This window comes from Durio zibethinus, chromosome 11 (assembly GCF_047325235.1).
Source record: "Durio zibethinus cultivar Kanyao isolate XHJ-2024 chromosome 11, ASM4732523v1, whole genome shotgun sequence".
NCBI lineage: Eukaryota > Viridiplantae > Streptophyta > Magnoliopsida > Malvales > Malvaceae > Durio > Durio zibethinus.
The window spans coordinates 14,509,417-14,525,410 of NC_143172.1; the positions used below are offsets into that span (position 1 = coordinate 14,509,417).

Here is a 15,994-nt window from a genome sequence, read left to right on the forward strand (position 1 = left end):
CATGCAAAAAAGAAAATTTATAAAAAGCAGTCGCCGGTTTCACTATTAAAATTCCCATCACGTGACCATTTAAGAGAGCAGGTGTCAAAGGCTGTTTGTAAAAAGGGATGCCCCTAGCCTTCCCTTTAAAAACACAAAAATATTGTTATTATGGATAATATTTAAATTATAATTAAATATTTAATATAATATTTAAATTTTAAAAAATTTTAATATGCATAAATTTGAATTATAAATTTATTAATTAATATAATATTTATTTTTATTAGTTTCGAGTAAAGGTATTTGTGAGTCGGATTGAATCAAATTCGAATCAAATTTATATTTAGTATTAATAATTTTTAAGTTTGTTTAGATATAGTTCAACTTAAAATTTTAAGCTTTAAAATTTTTTAAATTTGATCCAAATTATAAAAAAAAAAAAATTCCAAAGTCACCCATTAAATTTAATTTATATAATAATTTTTTTAAAAAATACGATTAAATTAAGTTTAATAGAATTATATTTAATTTACATATATATATATAAATTAAAAATAAAAATTATACATGTAAAAATTAAAAATAAAAATTATGTTTAATAAAATATATAATTTTTAATTTTAATTTATATATATATGTAAATTAATTTATATATAATTCATATATATATATATATAAATAAATTATATATATGTGAATTATAGTTGAACTTGAGTTTTAAATTTTTTATTCAAGATTCGGTTCAAAATTTACACGAATCTAAAAATTGTATCCAAATTTATTTAACGAGTTTTAATTTTTTATCTCAATTCTCTCAAACTTGAATTGGTTTTCGAATTTGGATAAATAACTCAACCCTTAAATATGTATAATTTTAAATGATAATATATGATTGATAAATAATTTTTCAAATATCAAATTAATTAACATATTTATAAGTCAAATATCATGATAGAGATTTTAAAGTTGGATAATATATTAAATATACGGAGGAGGTAATGTTAGTGGTGTTGACAAACAGCCCTAGCCCTTCAAGTATCAAATTAATGGTGTTTTCTCTTCCTTGGATCGGTGGGGAATAGGGTCGACCAGGGGTATGCGAGGGTGTCGTTGTGAGATTGAAATTGAAGACTTTGTCCTTGAACAGCAGGGATCTGTCATTGGATATCAAAATGGGCAGTTTAAAGAGACTTGGGAATATTTGGAAAGTTGATATTGTGTTGATAAAGGAGATGAAATTGGGTCCTGCGACGTATGGAGGAATATTGAGAGGATTTCGAGTGATGGCAATTATGATTTGGTTTCAATGCCAATCATTGGAAATTCAGAGGGGGGTTATTATCTATATGGGATAAGGGCTTGTTTGTCAAGAGCTCTATTATTTTGAATCATCCATTTATAGGAGTAAAACAGAGGTAGTTAGATTAAAGCTTTGAGTGTGTGGTGTTTAATGTGTATTCACCTTTTGATTTGGGTGAGAAGAATAAATGGAGTGACCTTTTGGAGTTGAAGGAATGCGATGACAAAAATTGGTGTTTTATTTGGGATTTTAAAATTGAAAGAGACAGAAAAGAGAGAAGGGGTTGTTCGTCTTATGGTGTAAGAATAAAATAGAGTTGAGGGTATGGGAAAGAAACTCTTTGGATGAGCTGCTGAATTTGTTGGGAACGGTGTCTGTTAATGCTTAGGTCTAGGATAGGCTGATTTGGTTTAATGTTAGTCAGAGTTTATGTGTGTGGTGTGGATCGTTTGATGAGGACTGTCATCGATCACATATTATGTGGTCGTGTGCTTGCATGGAATGTTTGGGATGCAGTGTTAAATGGTGGGGATTGGTTTGGGTGTTACCGAACTATGTTAGGGACTTGATTTTACGGTGCGAAGGGGTCCCTTTTGCCGGTGTATTAAAAGGAAGATGGCTTTGGTTTGTGGGGCCGGATACACTTTGGTGTGTACGGATTGCTTGAAATGATTCGATATTTGAAAGGAAAATGGGAAGGGATCGTTCTTTACTATTAAACTGAGGGTTTTGATCTGGTTTATAGCTAGCTATAGAGGGTGAATTGAGCTTTGTTAAGTTTGGGTGGTGGTCTGATCTTAGGACCTTCGTTGGTAGTGTTGGTGTCGTTAAGTCGAGAGCAGGAGCTTATTGGTCGCATCCGGTGGAAATACACTGAATTTTAATGTCGATGGATCTGCTAATGGTTAATCCGGTTTAAGAGGTGTGGTGGAGTACTTAGATGTCTCGGCTTTCATTAAAGGAGTTTTCTATTTCGTTTTTGTCAAGAAGCATTTCTGGCAATCAAATATGACAATGGAAATAACTAATGAGCTTGATAAGTTTAGCGAGGAGACGGGTAACGTCTTTTTTGTCATACATTTAGTTATCATTTATAATATCACCATGATAATGTAATTATTAAGGTTATTAAGGTGATTTTAACATCTGTAATTTAAAATTATTTTATTTGATTAATAATGATTAACTTTTAAAAATTAATGATTATTACATTTTGTATTATTAAAAATCAAATATTATTTTGTTTAAAAATACAAAAATAATAGTGCATATTGTAATGTTCCACAAATTAATAATTTTAAAGTTGTTTAAAGATAATAATTTATAAAATATTAGTAATATTTATTTATTTTATAATAAAATATAATTAAATTATTAAATTAATAAATATATTTATTGATAGGTAAATTGATTTCCATAATATAAATTCTATAAAAAATTTTGAATTAGAAAATAAAACCAATTTATTAAATTCATAATAAAAGAAAAACAAAAATTATATTATATATAAAATATTAAAAAAATAAAAAAATACAAATTATTTTGAACTTGATAAAATAAATATTAATTTAAAAATATAAAATAATTATAATATAAAATAATTACAATTTTAAGATGTCCTAAGTTTCCTATTCTTTTATTTGAGAATTAAATTATCTTCTAAGACAGTAATTTGATTATTTTTTGTGATCTTAAATCACTATTATATAAGATTATTTAGTGTTTACTATATATTAAATACAATAATTTAATCACCATGTGTAAATCATAACAATTTTTAAAGTAATCATCTCATAACAAACCTCATAGAAACAACACATTAGCAGACTCTTTAGTGAAGACGGGTGTGAACTGTGATAACATGTTTGTTGCTTGATTATAGGATCGGATTATGACTACATGCAGTGGTATAGGATTTTCTTTAGTAATTGCTTTATGTTTGACTCCTTTAGAGACAGATGTTTGGATGATGGTAGGTCTATAATGGTTTGCATTAATAAATTAATTTCCTTGATAGAGCCCAAAAAAAAAAAAAATTTCACTATAGTTAAATGGTAAATGGCCATTGGTTATATTATTTCAAAACAAAAGTAAATGGCATTTTTAAATAATTAATAAAAATAAAAATATATGTAATTAATTTTCTTAATAATGTTAAAATATTTTTTTTACTTTAATTTATATGCAATAAGTTGATAGAATTTTTATTAAATTTGAATTATTTGCTCATTTGTTTATTTTCACCTAGTTTAATTTATATGCAATAACTGTTAAATTTTTTTTATTAAATTTGAATTATTCGTTCATTTGTCTATCATTAACTTTACAATAATTTCTGAAGAAATAAAATAGAAACTAATAATTATAAATAATAAGATTTTTTTATTAACAGAAGAAGAGATTAATTGAACCTAATTTTTTTTATAGTTTGATAGTAGCTAGAAGAAGTTACACACCAATTATTCTGAATGTAAAATAAATAGCATAAATTATATAGCATTTTAGGGTAATATATTCATAATAATTATTGTAGAGTAATGAAGTGATATATGATTTTAGGATGATAAATCTAAAATTCTAATAAAATTAAACTAGTAAAATTGCATATGAAGTAAAACCATACAAAAGAATTTGATTAATTAATTAATTTATAGGTAAAGATAAAATTTTATCCCAAATTTTGACAGTGCGAGTGTCAGTAAGTATCTTACAATCATCGTTGTGCTTGGATTGCATTTGCATTTGCATTTACTGCCTAACGTTGACAAATTAACAAAGTTTCCATCTGGTTGGATTTGGTCCAACTATGCTGGTCAATTTTTTCTGGGCAAAAAGTTGTAGACAGAAGCTACTTTTCAATCATCTATATATGTAGCCAGAAAAAAAAAAGTTGCATAACTTATAGTTTTTTTTTTTACCTTTGATCATGAGGCTGCAATATTTGCTAATTTATATTCTATAAAATACAGAGGCCGGAGATCAGAAAGAGAAATCATCATAATAAAAAATAATGATATGTTTTCAATTAGCTAGGGAGGTATAAAATCCAAGGTTGGTTGTATTATCGTGAAAACAATAACTTAACAACTGCTGATTTTCTATTTGCCATCTAATTAAACTCTGAAGAAACTATTCTTATTAAATGGAACACACATATTCTTCCAAAAGAAACAGCAAATTTTAAAAAACAAGCTTCTCTTCCAAACCCAATCATGCATCCCACCATGACCAAGGAGACAAAGTGTGTTAACATGTCTTAATCTATAGGATGCTGCCTCTAACTAAAACTCTACTACCTGCCATTGAAAATTTTGAAGAATCAGCTCATTTACGTATTGAGTATTTATGGGATGATAATAGGGATTATTTTTCCTTTAACTTGGCAAAATATAATAACTAATTAAACATGCTTATTATATAAAATGGAGACTTTAATTAAGCACTTGGAATCTCTTTTAACATTTGATCCATATGGATGCAAAAGACGTGTAAAAATGCGAGTATATTTGAAGAAACATATGAATATATAATTTAAATTGGAAAAAATTATTTGTCTTCTGTATATTTCAAATTCATATATAGTTTAGTGAAATTAAAACATGATAGTAAATTCTAGAATATAATCAATGACAATGTTATAGTGATGTTCTCTTTAATTTCTAAATAGAAAAAGTTATATTAACTTTCAGTTGGTTGATACGTATCAAAGGTGGATTGCGAAGCCGACTATTCACTCTAATGAGATCAACAATTAAACCAATGATTGTAATATATCCAAACAGTCAGCCGCAAAGTCCTTGTCAAAACCCTACCATGAATTTAGAAAATCCAGAATACAACTATTAAAAAAAAAAAAAAAAAAACTCACGTGGAGCAATACAATTCCAAGAAAAACCCTCCCCAACCTCCTCCAATTTTCCTACAAAATATAATCTCACAAAACCCTTGATTGGCCGTCTGTTGAAATGTCTCTCGCTACTTCAACGAAAGAGTTGCAATTCTTTGCATTTAAAACTATGATCTTCCTTCTTTGCATTTTCATATCCTTCTATCAAAGCTACAGCTTTTTTATATAAAATGACACTTTAATTACATGAAATTAAGTTGAATGTATGTAATTTTCTTGAGTGGGAAAAAATGGGTGAGAAAATGATGTATGATACAATTTTTTCTAGAAGCTTTAGCCGCCATGACCAAAAGAAGTTAAGGTATGGAGCATTTCTAGGTTGTTTGCTCATTGGATTTAGCTATTGCATTGTCTTCAAGCCTTACTTGGGTCCTCTACCAGTTCGTAAGTACCCCATTTGTTCTTTTTCTGCATTAATCTTATTTTAACAACAAAAGGATCTGACTCTATAAAATTTAGAATAATTATGTCCTGTTTACGTTATCGATAGTTGGTGTACCATTTCTTTTGCAGTAAATATGAGGCTGTCCATGGATGTTGGTCTCAAGATCCTAAGAATAACGCCGGATTTATCCACCTCTCAGAAGCTAAGGGCAAATGATACGAGCAATTCCATGACAATAATTGTCAATGAAATTAGCAGCTCTGACTCTGAGATTGAGATGGTGGTGGACAGAGATAGAAGCAGCTCTAATATGGCACTGCCTGTGGTTAATGACATTGTCGGCAGCTCTAAGACCCAGCAGATCAAGGATACTTTCAGCACTAATGTAACAATGAGAAACGACTCATTTAACTTCAATAAGCCGCTGCCAGCTCATAATGATGACAGGATGAGCAGTTCCAAGATCCCAGTAATAAACTATACAAGCAGCTCCTCAAATGTGGCAATGAGCAACTATACAATCAGCTCTAATATTTCAGTGCCAGTAACTAACGACAGGAGCAGCAGCTCTCAAACGCTAGAGATCAACAATAGAAACCGCTCTCAGCAAGTTAGGGGTAAGCGTTCAGTCGATATCTGTTGGAGGAGTTAAAACCGACGTTAGTCATTTTTTTATTACTGTTACTCATTTTGACGTTGATCTTATATTGTCAAGATGTTGTACCGGAGAAAATGAAGCCAATTTGCAATCTAGAAGAAAGAACAGAATTTTGTGACATGAATGGAGACATAAGGATCGATGGAAGATCCTCTACAGTTTTCATGGCTGCTTCTTCCCAAGCAGGTACCTTGGTGGAAAACAGCTCGTGGCTTATCAGTCCTTATGCTCGAAAAGGAGATGAAGAGGCGTTGAATCATGTAACGAAATGGTCTGTAAAATCCGGGGTGGATGGCTACGCAGTACCTCAATGTGATCAAAACCATAGGGTTCCAGCCATCGTTTTTTCCATTGGAGGATATGCAGGAAACAATTTCCACGACTACACCGACATCGTTATTCCTCTATATTTAACATCTCGACAGTTTGATGGAGAAGTGAAGTTTCTTATTACAAACAAAAAGCCATTGTGGATTAATAAGTTCCAAAATATACTAGAGAAGCTTTCTAGATACGAGCTGATGGACATTGATAAAGAAGAACACATTCACTGTTTCACAAGTGTGATTGTTGGCCTGAAGCGTAATCCTAAAGAGCTAACGATTGATTCTTCAAAATCACCTTATTCCATGAAAGAATTCAGGCAGTTTTTGAGAAGTGCTTATTCCTTGCAAAAAGTGAGCACCATCAAAATGAGGGATAATGATGAGAAGATCAGAAGACCTCGGCTTCTCATTCTTTCAAGAAAGAGAACCCGAGCATTTACAAATACAAACGACATTGCAGAAATGGCAAGAAGGCTAGGCTACGAAGTAGTTATTGCGGAGGCAGACTTGAACGTAGCAAGAGTTGCAAAAATTGTGAACTCTTGTGATGTAATGATGGGAGTCCACGGAGCTGGCTTAACCAACATGGTTTTTCTTCCTGAGAATGCAATTTTGATCCAAGTAGTTCCCATTGGAGGGTTCGAATGGCTGGCCAGAACCGACTTTGAAGAGCCTTCCACGGACATGAACATTAGGTACTTGGAATATAAGATTAAAACAGAAGAGAGTACTTTGATACAACAATATCCACCAGAGCATGAGGTGTTGAGCAATCCATATGCCATTGGGAAACAGGGTTGGTATGCATTTAAGTCAGTATATTTAGAGAAACAGAATGTCAACCTTGATGTCAATAGGTTTAGACCCACTTTGTTAAGAGCTCTTGAGCTCTTACATCAGTAAATATTATTGTTCTCATCAGTAAATTTCTTCGATCTTCTTATTGTCAAGTATTGTTCTATTGTCTGTGGGACGAAATCCTTTTTGTGATTAGAGAATTGAAGAGACATTTATTTATTAAGGATATATATGCCTATATATAGTGTATTTCAGTCAGATAAAAGTAATTTTTGTTTTACTAAACATTAATTGAAGAACACGTAAACCAAGAAGCATGTGGCTGCTGAACAAAGTCTTTGCAACATTTACCGACTGCAACCAATTTGAGCTTTAGCTACACTTGTTGATTATGCAGTGAAAACTTAAAAAAAAAAAATTGCTATTTAGACTTTTAGCTACACTTGTTTCACATCTAACGACAAGTATAAATGCTCAGGCACTACAAGGAATTTTATAGTTAGTAAAAAAAAAAATTTGAGAAAGTTTACTTATGTTGCAAAATATGTTTTTTCAAATATAAAAAGTTTATGTTGCAATAGACTATTATTAATTTTATTTTCCAACAAAAAATATATATACTAAATAATTATTGTAGATATTAAAGTCTATTATTTATAGGCGTGTGTTTTATATAAAATTTTGATAGAATCCTCACAATTCTAAATTATAATTAATTAATTAATTAAATTATAATTATTATAAGTGATATATTGTCATCCTTTATTCCTATTGCATCTCATAGTAATATTTCGATTTCAACCATTTTTATTTATCTCAACTAATAAAAGAAAAATTACTACTAGAAAACGCTTTTACAGTTTAATTTAATTACTCTAAAAAAAAATCCTTGGTCTAAAAAGTAGGAGGGAGAATGAGTGTTAGAGTGAGAAAGAGTAATGGGTTCGGTAGGAGGCGCAACGGCAATCGGGCAGAGGGTTTCAGGAATGTTTGAATGGAGATTGATCAATGGAAGAAAAGACTTGTCACTGTTTTTGTTGACAATATTCATCTTGGGGGGAGAGAGGCAGAGTTGTGGGATAAGATTATGCAATATGGGTGCATCCTTGACTTCTAAATTCCCCTTAAAAGGAAAAGTTCACGACGTAGCAAGTTTGGGGTTTTCTGCTTCAAGGATCTGCGAAAGGCGTTATCAGTCATCAGGGCAATGGATGGTCTTGCATGAAATGGCTGGAAACTTAGGGTGGGTCTTGCCAAATATGAGAAGGGTAGCAACACAGGCAGTGCACTATATGCGGTAAGAAGAAATGCTTCCCATGATAGTCCTTCCCCGCACGTGGGTACAAGCATAACTGTTAAACTGTCTTATGCAAATGTGGTTAGAAGAAGTATACCAGCCTAGTACAACCAACCGCATGAGGGAAATATTGATGTAACAGTTCCAAAACTGGGAGAAGCAAATGTACAGGCTATAGCGCTGAAAGACAACAACCAAGGACAAGAAAAGATTGCAATCGAAGAGGAGGATTTGGGGATGGACTGGTTAGAAAGGTGCGTGGTGGCAGAGGTGAAGAACCCGCAGGCAATTCATATGCTTCAACAGCATATATTTAGTGAAGGTGTTATGCAATTTTCAGTCACGGTTATGGGAGGAAACATGGTTCTGTTGCTTATTGAGTCAAAGGACAAAATGCATGGAATGCTTGATGATGGGAAAGCATGGTTGGAGGAATGGTTGTTTTGGATGAAGCCGTGGAGTCCTAATCTAATCAGTTTTGACAAGTTTATCTGGATTAGGATGGAAAATTTACCACTTCATGCATGGTCCTATGGTTTTTTCAAGAAGGTGGGAGATAAGTGGGGAAGCTTTATTACGGTTGACGATGGTACCATGAATAAGAAGAGAGTTGATGTTGACAGAGTACTTTGCTTGGTCAGGAAAGATGTATGTATCCCAAGTTCGATCTCAGTTTCGGTAAAGGAAAAGCTCTATAATGTCAAGATCACGTTGGAAGGTGGCCTAGATTTTCTGTGGAATATTAAGGAAAACTCCTCAGGCCAAACCAACCGAATCTTCTTCCAATTCAAGCTCCTCTGACAATGCTCCGATGGAAGATACCTACGGCGAAAACGACCAGCTTGGTTGGGATAAGCGTAATCTGGGAAAGCTACCTGTCACACAATCAGCCTCGATATCGGTTGACTCGAGCAATCAGTGTGTTAATGAGACCTTGGAATATGGTGCTACAGCGGGGACTAATCCAATGGCGCCGCAAATTTTAAAAAAGCTAAGTTCCAAAAAGCAATGATGGAGACGGGTTGGCTTATTAATGCTGGTAACAAACAGCCACAAGGAGAATTTCGGTCTTTGCCTAGACCAGGGAGCCCGGTCTCTTTGGGTGGGCTGGCAATGGAGAACAAATCTGCGCTAGTCGTCCAAATTGATGGGGACGATAGACTTGTCGACAATCTTTGCAAGTCCCACTCGCGAAACAATTCTGGGCCCACTCCCATTTCAATGGCAAACTAAATTTGCCTAGTGGCAAGAGTTAGCAAGATCCCGCGTAGCTTGTAATTCATATTATTGTGTCGTATAACATGATATATTTATTTTATATTTTATATAAAAATTATTTATAATAATTTATATTAATATAAAAAAAAAACATATAAATTTTTTTATTTTATTAAATTTATTTATAATTTTTTAAAATTTTAAATTATATTATTTTTATATATTTTATTCATAATATTTTAGTGCCAATCATATTATATTTCATATTATATTTCAGTTCTGTCTGAAGCCTTAGTGGAGAAGGGGCAATGGTTTCACTTGACACTATTAATGAGGCGTGCGAGACAAGCCTTAATTTAGAGCCAAAGGAACAACAGAAAACGACGAAAGGAAAAAGAAGATTTCCACTAGATTAGACCTCAATTTGCGATCAAGGGGTGGGCCTATGGAGGGTCACAGAAAAAGGAAATGCAGTAGAATGGTTCTGCCAAATCGTGCAAAGGCAAGAGTCGAGTTGAGGTCTCAAATTCTTGAAGAGGCCACACTATCAGATAAAGATATAAAGAGTTGTAACAGGTTCTTGAGAAATGAGGCTGAAAAAACCATGGAAGTAGGGAAACTGCTGGGTCTCTCTATCGAGTGTGACGAGGAAGGGATTATTGCAAAGTTGATGGCTTTGGAAGATGAGGAAGTCAATTGGGCTGAAAATGAGTAAGCCCCTATTTTCCCTTTCCTGTGCTCTGTGGGTTTCATTGTTGTTGATATGAAGATTATGTCTTTGAATATTAGGGGTATTGGTAAAAAAGATAAAAGGAAAGCTGTTAAAAAGCTCATAATTAAAGAAGAATCATCAGTGATATTCTTACAGGAATCTAAGTTTAAAGGAGTCACGGACAGCATGTAAACCAACTTTGGGGAAATAAAGGAATTAAGTTTGTTTTCTGTGATGCTTGTGGGATGTCTGGGCGGTTGCATGTGGTCTGAGGTTGACTTTCTTATTAATTCGATCATGGTTAGAGATCGGTATATCTGGCTGAAAGGAAATTTTGGACAGTGCTCGGACATTGTAAACCTTGTGAACATTTATGCTCCCAATGATGTGCTAGCGAGAAGGGCGCTTTTTGAAGAATTGGAAGTTCTGAAAACTAGTGATAGTGAATTTTGGTTTTATGTGAGAGACTTTAATGCGGTGCTAAACGATGCTGAAAGGGTTGGAATATCAGATGTGGATCGATCAACAATTGATTTTATTAATTTCACTCAAGTAGCAGAATTGTTGGATCTCCCCCTCATGGGAAGAAAGTTTACTTGCTATAGAAAAGGCAGCTACACGGCAATGAGTAGGTTGGATAGGTTCCAAATTTCAGCAAATTGGTATCGACTTTCTCATCTATTAATCAATGGAGCTTGGAGGGTTCTTTCTCGGATCATATCCCAATCTATCTGGGCATCGATATTGTTGACTGGGGACTTAAACCGATTAGGTTGTTTGACCACTGGCTGGATAATGCAGATTTCAGTGGATTGGTTGATCAGAAATGGAGCAGCTTCACGGTGCATGGTTTTGCGGGATTTTGGCTCCTCCAGAAATTGAAATACCTAAAAAGGAATATCAGATTGTGGAATGGATATCACAGGGGGTGTTGTGGGCACAATTGATTCTTTAAATAAGGAAATTGCAGACTCGGAAAAAAAAGTTTGAAGATTCTCCCACGAATGTCAAAATGAGAGAACTGTGGCATTTTCAAAGAATTGAAGAAAGAAACCGGTGGCAAAAGGCTAGGGTTAAGTGGATTCAGGAAGTAGTTAAAAACACCAGATTTTTCCACTGCTTGGCAAACAGTAGATGGAGGAATAATTTTCTGGGTCATCTTTCTTTCAGAGGAAAACGCCTTGATACCCCTAAGGAAATCAAGCAAGCTGTTGAATGCCACTTTAGAGATCATTTCAAGAAGGATAAGGGGCCGTTTCTTACTCTCTCAAGCCCAAATCTAAGGAAGTTAACTAGGGCCCAAGCTCAGCAGCTGGAGATTCCTTTCAGTAAATAAGAGCTCTGGGAGGCAGTATCGGATTGCAGTAATGATAAAGCTTTGGGTCCTGATGGTTCTCCCTCTCATCCAATTATGTTACAAAAGGGCTTGCGTCAGGGTTATCCTTTATCGCCTTTTCTCTTCAACCTAGTTGCAGAAAAGCTGTCTCCTTAGGCCTTTTTAAAGGAATTATGGTGGGTGCAAGGGAATTACGAGTCTCCCACTTACAATTCGTTGACGACACGATAATATTCTGTAAGCCCCTGCTGGAGCAATTGTTGGCAGTCAAAAGAATCTTGCATTGTTTTCAGCTAGCCTCGGGCCTAAAAGTAAACTTCTATAAGAGTGCCTTGTTCGGTATAAGGGTTGATTCTCAACTTGTAGAAGAATGGGCTATAAAGATTAGATGCAGGACTGATTCCTTACCTACAAAGTATCTCGGTCTTCTTTTGGGGGCCAATCCGAGGCTGCTCGCTACTTGGCAACCTGTTTTTGACACTTTTAGAAACAGGCTCAGCCTTTGGAAAAGTAAGTTTCTATCTATTGGCGGTAGAGTAGCTCTAATAAAGTTTGTACTTGCTAATCTGCCAGATTATTACATGTCCATATTTAAGGTTCTGCATGGAGTAATTTCTGAACTTAAAAGAATCCAAAGGTAGTTCCTATGGGGGGACAGTGATGATAAGTGAAAGCTGAGATCAGTTGATTGGGGATCTATGTGCAAGAGTAAAGAGTATGGTGGTCTGGGGGTTATGAATCTGAATTACAGCAACCAGACCCTGTTGTCAAAGTGGCCTTGGAGGTTTGGAAAGGAGACAAGCTCTCTATGGAGAGAATGATATGTGAAAAATATAGACTCCCTCGCATCAACTTGTGGCCTGCACCCCGCCTGAACCATTCTCTTTCTCAAACCTGGAGTGATATACAAAACACTTGAGTGAGTGGAGAGTTTTCTAACATTATCAATTGAAGTTTGTTCTTTTGTGCAGGTGATGGATCCAGGATTCGATTTTGGAACAACAGATGGATTGAGAATCACAGTCTACAAAACAGCTTTAGGTGACTCTTTGCACTAGCAGTTAAAAGGACTTTGGCAAATGGGATGGCTTGAGTTGGAAATGGAATATAAAGCTAAGGCGCAATCTCTTCAACTGGGAGAAAGAGCAATGGGAAGCTTTCCTGAAGTCGTTGAATCCTCATCCCAAGAGGATACTCCGGAAAAGTTTATATGAAAAGGTGTGGCTCCACAAAAAGTTGAAATATTTGCATAGAAAGCGTTAAAGGGCTACATGCCAGTCTTGCAAGTGCGACAAAGGAGAGGCTGTCGACGAAAGATGGAGAACAAGTGCCCGTTCTATGAAGAAGCTGAAACTGTCAACCATCTTTTTGTTACATGCCATTTGTCTTGGAAATTTTGGAACAAGTTTTCTGGGCAGTGGAATCTATCTTGTGCTCTCCAGGGAACTCTGAGGTTGTTGTTCCAATCATGGAGTCAGCGTGCAGGAAAAAGAATCTGCAGACAGATCTAGAGAACCTTGTTCAATGCTATCATCTGGTCAATATGGCTTGCATGAAACGAAAAAGTTTTCAACAAAAAGATTCTATTGATCGATGAGTTGTTTAATTTGATATGTATTAGGCTCGGATGGTGATTGAAAGCTAAATTCCCTGCTTCAATCTACACTTCAATTGACATTGTTTCCAACATCCAAAATATAGATATTCTGCAGCAGGGGAAACCAGTCTGGAATCACATCGAAGGGACACCTCCTCCTGAAGGCGTGTGGAAGTAAAATGTCGATGGCTCTGTAATTGGTAAACCAGGCCCCGCAGGTGTTGCAGGAAATGTTCACAATCACAAAGGTCAGGTACTAATGCTTTTCTCCAAAGGCATAGGAATTACAGATTATAATCTTGCGGAACTGTTAGCTGTTCTTGAAGGTCTTTCCATCATAGTTGATGCAAAAGTTGATCCCCTCCTGGAGATTACTGTTGAGAGTGACTCATTGGTGGTAATGTCTTGGTTGAATTCAGTAGCTGATAGTCCTTGGAAGTATACTGTTGTTATAAATAAGTTATATAAACTCTATGCCCGAGTGAAGAAAATCTCATTTGTTCATGTATTTGGGGAAGCAAACTCTTTCGCTGACTCCCTTGCTAAAATGGGAGCTTTTAGGAGTTCAGATCTTGTTTTCTGTTTCATTAATAAAACGTCTTTTACCTTTCAAAATAATAATAATAATAATAAATAAAGACAAGATTTTATAGTTGTAAAGGTGACTTGCAACAAAATAGATGGAAGCTTAATATTTACAACTAATGAACAGTCTCATGATTTGACAAATATGGCATATGTGTTACATTAAATTGGTAAAAGTATATATATTGTTAATAATAGAAAAAGTAAAAAAAAAAAAACATATTTAAAATTGAGTTTCTTTAGTATGTTTTTAATAAAATTGAATAAAAACAATAAATATTAATATCTTATTAAAATATTTAAAATATTTTCAAAAATTTCAGCTCTTCTAAGAGAGTTCATCAATTTGCTGCCTAAAGTTGACTCCAAAAAGCAAGTTAGCAAGGTAGTTAAAACAACTTCCAAAAATTGCTTATGTGTCTTGTCTGGATATGGTAAAAATAATTTTGGAAGATGCTCCAAATCACAGAATCTCTCTCTGGATTTTTTTTTTTTTCTTCTTCTTCTGAAACAATTTAAGATTGCTAACTTTCATATCTTGTAAAGAAGGGGGAAATTAAATAAAATTACGGACAAATGTCCAAACCAAGAAAACATATATTTATATTGTTAGGCATTGTTCTAAAGCATAATTAGTTGATGACTAAAAAATAATTTCTCTTATAACTACATTGCAACCACTTCCTTTCCAACCCATCAAAATTTCAAACATGTTCTCCCTTTTTTTTCTTTTGAATCGCCAATTGTTTAAGCTTCTTTTTTCTCTTTTTTTTTTTTTTAAGCTTTCAATGAAGTTAATTAATTAATTAAGTTTGTAGTCTCATGTAATATGTATATAGATGAGAGATCCAATTACACTTATATAAAATTTTATATTCATTTTTAACTTAATGTACTATTTATATATATATTTTAATAAGCCAACCATTAAATTTAACAATATATTTATACTTGTCTCATGTATATAAAAGTTTTAAATCAATTCGATATATATTTTTTTCATTTCAATCGAGAATATTATTTTTTTTAATATATATTTAATGATTAAAATTTTATTATATCAATTAAATAGTTAGATTTTTTTAATGAATTTAAAATTTGACATGCATAATGTAAAAAAATAAAGCATGAACAACGATAGATTATACAAATATAAATCATATAAAAATTATAAAAAGATGTAAAATTAAATTAGTCTCAAACCGGTACAAATACATATATTGAATTCTCGTAAAGAAATTAATAATATTATTAATCCACTTGGCATGAGGATATATTATATAATATTATTAAAAAAAAAGAAAGAGAAATAAGAATATCAAATAATTTAATTTATTCAATATTTAAGGAGGTACGAATCGAGGGAGGGTTGTATTATTGTGAAAACAATCCCTTAACAATAGCATGCATCTAGAAGCTATGAAGTAGTGTGAAGAAGAATATATTATTGTTCAATGGAAATACTTGTAATCTTCTTTCTTTTTAAAATACAGCTTTTTCTATACGAAACAACAAAGGAAACAGACAGATTGTTGAAAATGTCACAAACTACAAAACCCCGAGCTTGGATGCCTCTTTCTTACCTAACAAATGCTTCCTCCTCTCCACCAATTAATATATATAAATAAATATGTTGCCGATAAAACTTAATTTCCCATTGATTTATTTTTGAACAAGGCAATTGCAAATATTTTTAGTTATTGTTAATTTGTTTCGAATTGAATGTCCTTCTTTATAATATTAATAATAATTCTTTGACTTAATCCATTTATTTGCCCACTCTCTTTGAATATTGATTCCCTTTCTCTTCTTTTACTATAAGTTACAAGTGACTATAAAATTCTCTCCAATGAAAAAATAAAATATAAAACTATGCTTCCTCATTTAACACAT

General features: G+C 33.2%; 1 protein-coding gene and 1 long non-coding RNA gene across 4 annotated transcripts; both read left to right on the forward strand.

The window, feature by feature from the left end:
- The first annotated feature begins 5,392 nt into the window (after positions 1 to 5,392).
- On the forward strand, positions 5,393 to 7,461 carry LOC111291259 (alpha-1,3-arabinosyltransferase XAT3-like). Of its 3 annotated transcripts, none has more exons than XM_089768787.1 (4): positions 5,393 to 5,573; positions 5,703 to 5,892; positions 6,139 to 6,184; positions 6,304 to 7,461. In XM_089768787.1, the coding sequence occupies exons 1-4, from the start codon at positions 5,420 to 5,422 to the stop codon at positions 7,459 to 7,461; spliced, it is 1,548 nt and encodes a 515-aa protein (XP_089624913.1). In that variant the 5' UTR covers positions 5,393 to 5,419. The 3 variants fall into 3 exon arrangements, with proteins under 3 accessions (XP_089624913.1, XP_022738635.2, XP_089624912.1); XM_089768786.1 differs by having other exon boundaries at positions 5,432 to 5,573; positions 5,703 to 5,855; positions 6,063 to 6,184; XM_022882900.2 differs by lacking the exon at positions 5,703 to 5,892 and having other exon boundaries at positions 5,420 to 5,588; positions 6,182 to 6,184; positions 6,290 to 7,461.
- A 3,936-nt stretch (positions 7,462 to 11,397) lies between these two features.
- LOC149516140 (uncharacterized) lies at positions 11,398 to 14,176 on the forward strand. Its single transcript, XR_016346372.1, has 2 exons — positions 11,398 to 12,429; positions 12,891 to 14,176. It is a non-coding gene; the product is annotated as an uncharacterized LOC149516140 (long non-coding RNA).
- Positions 14,177 to 15,994: the final 1,818 nt, after the last annotated feature.

Bases quoted from the DNA above. Each gene is read 5' to 3' on its own strand.
- LOC111291259 (XM_089768786.1), top strand. From the start codon at position 5,432: ATGATGTATGATACAATTTTTTCTAGAAGCTTTAGCCGCCATGACCAA. The intron at 5,856-6,062 runs TGGTGGACAGAG...ACTATACAAGCA, and splicing joins TGACTCTGAGATTGAGATGG to GCTCCTCAAATGTGGCAATG. The intron at 6,185-6,303 runs GTTAGGGGTAAG...GTTGTACCGGAG, and splicing joins ATAGAAACCGCTCTCAGCAA to AAAATGAAGCCAATTTGCAA.